At 35.3% G+C, this 5,318-nt stretch overlaps 1 protein-coding gene across 6 annotated transcripts in view; it reads right to left on the bottom strand.

Annotated features, from left to right (window-relative positions):
* Nucleotides 1-4,796: 4,796 nt before the first annotated feature.
* The window catches only part of LOC107687671 (G protein pathway suppressor 2-like), a 7,172-nt gene continuing 6,650 nt past the window's right edge, over nt 4,797-5,318 (bottom strand). For all 6 annotated transcript variants that reach the window (XM_016485096.1, XM_016485097.1, XM_016485099.1 and 3 more), the window contains one exon: nt 4,797-5,184. In XM_016485096.1, coding sequence (XP_016340582.1) covers nt 5,092-5,184 — 93 coding nt within the window. In that variant the 3' untranslated portion in view covers nt 4,797-5,091. The remainder of the gene's footprint in view (nt 5,185-5,318) is intronic.

Raw genomic sequence — 5,318 nt, 5'->3', positions numbered from 1 at the left:
ACACACACAAACAAGCACAACGAAATCACTTCACACTATTAAGCGGCTGTGTTAAGAACATGCAAAACTGTATCGCACGCGTGCTACAGTGGTCCATTTATTCATCGCACAGACCAGTTTTTTCATAGCACGTGCGACATATATGTCGCACTGTACAGCCCTGAACACCATTCTCTCTTTTGCTTTTTTTGTGATTTAATAACACACCAGAAGAAATAAAACCATCAGAAACAAGTTAGTTTAGTTTATAATTTAAACTTTATACTCCCATATGAAACTACTTACACTTGTGCATCTCTGTTGTCCTCGGAGATAAACATGACAAATCAGTCACAATGCAAATCACTTAATTTGATATTATGATTCATTCATAATGAGTGTGATTAATTTTTAATTGGCATTGGTATTATAATAAAAAAGAAATGAGTTAAAAAAAAAAGACAAAAGTAGGATTCCACGTATATATTTTGTATAGTTAACATTACCAAGTGCAGTGGTATAAATCACATTTCTGTAACAGTATTGTGTTTTAGAGAAAGAAAAAAAATTACTTTGTAGAACATGTAATAGACCCATTACAGTATAAAAGACGTAATGAAACTTTACTAATTGTTGTTTTTCCTTTGCTAATTATGCACTTAATTGCTGATATTTTATTATTTAAAATTATGAGCAATTAATTTTTATGATGTCAAAGACTATCTTTGCCTTGTCATCACTTAGAACTTCGTTCCAAATGACATATCTAAGGTTTTACACAACTTTGTGTTTTGTAATTAATTTTTCACCAAAAAGGAAAAATGATGGTGATCGATATTATAAACCTAGTTGAGGACAATAAAATCAAATGTGTGCCCTTTTTCTGATGATGCTTCAGAGAAAGGCACGTGTGTGTGAGGGAACATTCGAGAAAATATCTGAAACCTACAGCTAAAAAGCACATGTTTTTGAATTTCTCTCTGTTAAAAGAAAAATCAGATAATTATATAAAATGCACTTGAATTTGTTTATAGTGTGTGCCCTTTATTTAAGAAAACATAAAATCACCGGGTAAACTCTTACATTTCCTGTCATCTCAGTAGACACTTTGCACTTTTTTCAACCTTTTAACTCGGTTTCATGGATAAGAGACACTCTGAAGTATCATAGGTACAGCAAATATGGTGTAAATATGTTGTGTAATTTTATTTCTAGCATATATTTTCATTAATGGCATTGACTTGTATTTTCCCTCAATGCTTGTTCAAAGTATATTTAGAATTCTATCTTATCAGTATTATTATTGTAATAGAATCGGAATTTTCAGGATTAAACATACAAATCCAAAATTGATAAACCCCACGTCACATTAACATTTCCTCATTTTATGAAAAGTTTAATTCTGATATGCAGTTACCACAATAGCATAACATTTACCAAAGAGAAGCGTGAACGACTTCATAATATAAAGAAAAATAATTGATCTCATATGTTCAAATCAAAAGGAAATGAGCAAATATATAAAAGAAACACTCTGCATATCTCAAAATGGCTGACACATCACTGCACAACTCAAATTTTCTATAATGCATGTAAAATCATAAATGTATTACAAACCGAAATAAATAATCATAATTCGGAGATAATACTGAGATTCAACTTTGTTTTTTCTCGTGCCTCATCACAGTTCTTATCAAGCACATGTCACTTAGCATTTAGCAACCAGGCACCTCTGCCCAAACCAAAGATACAAATATTAAAAACAGGATGAAAGATCTCCGAAATTGCATAAATAAATGTAAAAGCGAACAATTTGACATCAGATTTGCCTACAAATAAAGACATTTGTGCAGAGCTCGTACAGATCAGCTACCTTGTCACCCACCTGTTAATGTTTGGAGCTTCAGTCCTAGAACTCGGAATAAAGTTCTCAAATCCCGAATATGAAGTCGAAGGATACGCAGGTTCCATCTCGCAAATTGATCGCGATTAACGGAGAGCGGACATTGTTAATATTCATCAGTTTGAGACAGAAAGGTGGCTACATGAGTTTATGCAGTGAACTTGTCAAATAAGAACCAAAAACGTCATGAAGGGGGGTCAAGGGACAACCAATAGTTTTTCGTGCGGCTTTTTAAAATATGGATGAACCGCATATCCTCGAAAATACCCGGGAATATATTTTGGCCCTATAGCATAAATGATTACAACTTGTAACATCTCCACAACTAAATCCAAAGCACTGGCAAAATACAACATTGAGTAAAATGCAAAGACAAAAATATATGTACTCGGATACTGCCACTTACTTGATTTATAGGAAGACAGAACTCGAAGAAAAAAAACAAAACACAAACCATAACCATCGGTACCCAGTGATGCAGTACTTTCCTGCCAAAGAGCCGAAGAGTCAGACCCATTCATTGGTTGCTACTGCACTTTCATTTTGACGCATCTCATTTAAAAAAAAAAAAACCTGTTATAATAAGTAATACACCAAGAATTCGGTTTCTTTTGCTGTCTGTAAATGTATTTTTCTTGTTTTTCGAAAGGAGCCCATCTTCATGAGTCATGAGAGGCTTTCTCTCACTCACTCACTCTCCCTCCCTTCTTCTCTCTCTCTCTCTCTCTCTCTAATACCGGCTCAAACTGCATTGTCAACTTCCGCCCTGCTGTCTCTCCAGTGGCTGGCCTGCATACAAAACCTCCCAACCATTTCAATGTCCCATACATTCTTCATTTTCATTTCCATTCAAAAACGATGATATCGACCAAATGTGCTCTTCTTGTACTCGGTTCTCACATTCTGCAGCTCTCTTATTCTCTTCCGATGAGCTGAATCTTCCCGCCTGTTTAGTCACATGTTGCCTCTCACGTCACTAATTTGACTAACTGACCCAGCATCACACTGTACACATTGCATTAAACACACAGAACAAGGACAACACACTGAGCGATCAACAACTGGCTTTCGTTTGAGTCTGAAACAGCTGAAGAGGTGACGGAGTTTCACTTTTGATGGTTTTTCTTGTCCTCGAGTTGACTAGGCTAACGTGTTGCAATCTGCAGTTTGGTTATTTCGTGGCAGATTGAAAGGGAAACAGTGACTGCATAGCCGTTTTTAAGAAATCTCGGATTATCGCATACATATGAGCTCACTTAAGTCACCGACAAATGGGTTCATTGTTATTCACTGAGCATACACTTAAAGTTAACCCAAAGGAGTGAATCGAGGTGTTTTGTAGCCTTTTATTTCTTCAAGAAGCTTGGTTTATGTCATGTTCAACATGAATCACTCAGTCACATAGTTCTCACTTTGGCTCACTCTCTGACGGTTTGAGACAGAGAGCAGTTTGAAAAAGAAAACAGCTGAGGCCAACAGTAAGTGGGCGGGCCGGAGGTGAATCAACAGCTAAATTTGTGTTCGCTCTCTTTCTCACACACACACACACACATACACACACATCTCTAATTCCCGCTCTTTTTCTACATGCATATACTGACAAATTTTTATAGCAGATATTCACTTCATTCATACTTGCACATAAGCACAAACACTCAAGACTGGACCACGTTTAGAATGTGTATAGTTTTATGCAAATTATTTGACAAACTAAACTTAATCTCATCTTTGAGATGCAACCACAAAAAGGTGTCTCTCAGACTCTGCAGTAAATGCAATTACTGTAAAAGGAGTGGTATGGAAAGGGAGGCAGACAAGTTCCAACCTACACAACTTCCTTCATAACTTCCTGCGGTTTTGAGAGGACCTTTTGGAAGTCTCTGATGGCTAACCACACACTTCCATGGCATTTTACTAACAGTACTCTTGTCAGGTGACCTCATAACTTATAAAATTGCAGTTGATCCAGAAATAAACATTCGGTCATTATTTGCTTTCCCTCATATCATTCCAAACATTTTTCTTCTTCTATGAAACACAAAAAAAAAATGTCCATTTGTGTTCCACAAACGAAAATAATGAGATTTTTCATTTATCCATTTAACAGTACAAATCAAGTGATTTACTTATAATGGCTTCAGAATATGAGATGTTTAGGAGTTAGAGGGAAAGCTGTAAAGTGGTATGCTTTATGATTTATCTTAAAAAAACAAAAACAAAGAGAGAGAAGTAATCCTTCAGCTTACAATAGTTTATTCCTGATGTCTTAAACTTAAGGGAAATGTAGGCTAGGACAGACTAAATAGAATGGCATGCTTTCAAGATGAGGTGAAGTGCTATGTGGTCAATAGTACTGGGGATTTCCACAGTATTTAAGAGGAACGGTCAAAAAAAAAAAAAAAAGCTCTAAATTAAATTGAAAATAAATGTTGAGTGCTGAATAAATTTAATCATTATTAAGGTATTTACATAAGCCAATATCAAAACACACTTCCACCCAACCACATAATTCAGTGCCACTAAAAAGAATAATACAGACAAAAGAAAAATCGAAATAAAAAGACCACAAGTCAAAAGATTTTTTTCTACACAACTATTTATTACTGTTTTAACAAGCTCTTTTAAACAGATTATTCATAAAATTTGTTTTTGAGTGCAATTTTGTGAAATTCAGTTGGTTGGCTAAAAACATTACATTTACAATTTAAAATCATCTGAAAATATTATTTCCCTGTTCTCTGAATTAGGGAAAAGGTGCATTCATCAATGTTAATGCAAGTTATAGACGGCCCTGAGTGGGAGGTCTGTTACAGAACATGGAAATATAGTCTAATCTGTTCCTACATTGTTTAGTTAGTTTTAAAACCACATTTAACTCTAGTTGTGCCATTTAGTGGTAGCATTATAATGTTACTAATGTTGGCACAGCTGTTGCCGACGTCTTCAAATGCATAAAAGAAACTTTCAGACACATCCCACTGTAATACTGAAATAAATGGCATACCCTGTTGCAAAGGGAGGTCTACCAGCTGAAGAATAACAGAAAATGACTTGCATGTGACAGTAACGCAGTCATGTGTTCTACGTCATTACACTATGATGCCAAGCGTTGTGTGCTATTTAGCTTTAATCCAAAAGCCTTCAAAGTGTAAGTGGTGAATCTTATCTTCAAACCCTAACATCTATCTGCATTAGACTGAAATGAATAGCTATTTGCCATGGTGGTAAAACCTCTGCCCTGATTGGCTGTGAGAAAGGTAGGCGTGGCGAGGGGTTGGTTGAGAAGAGCTTTGAAATGTAGCCTGTACAACAAAAGGAGAAATGAATGTCACTTTCCTTAAACAGATCTTAATCAGACACTAAATTATTGTTACACAATTATTTATATTTTTTATAACTTATATTCACTATTGATCTCCAAAAACTTGGGAGATCT

Source organism: Sinocyclocheilus anshuiensis, unplaced genomic scaffold, assembly GCF_001515605.1.
Source record: "Sinocyclocheilus anshuiensis isolate Anshui unplaced genomic scaffold, SAMN03320099.WGS_v1.1 scaffold281, whole genome shotgun sequence".
NCBI lineage: Eukaryota > Metazoa > Chordata > Actinopteri > Cypriniformes > Cyprinidae > Sinocyclocheilus > Sinocyclocheilus anshuiensis.
This window is presented reverse-complemented; position numbering and strand designations above follow the sequence as displayed.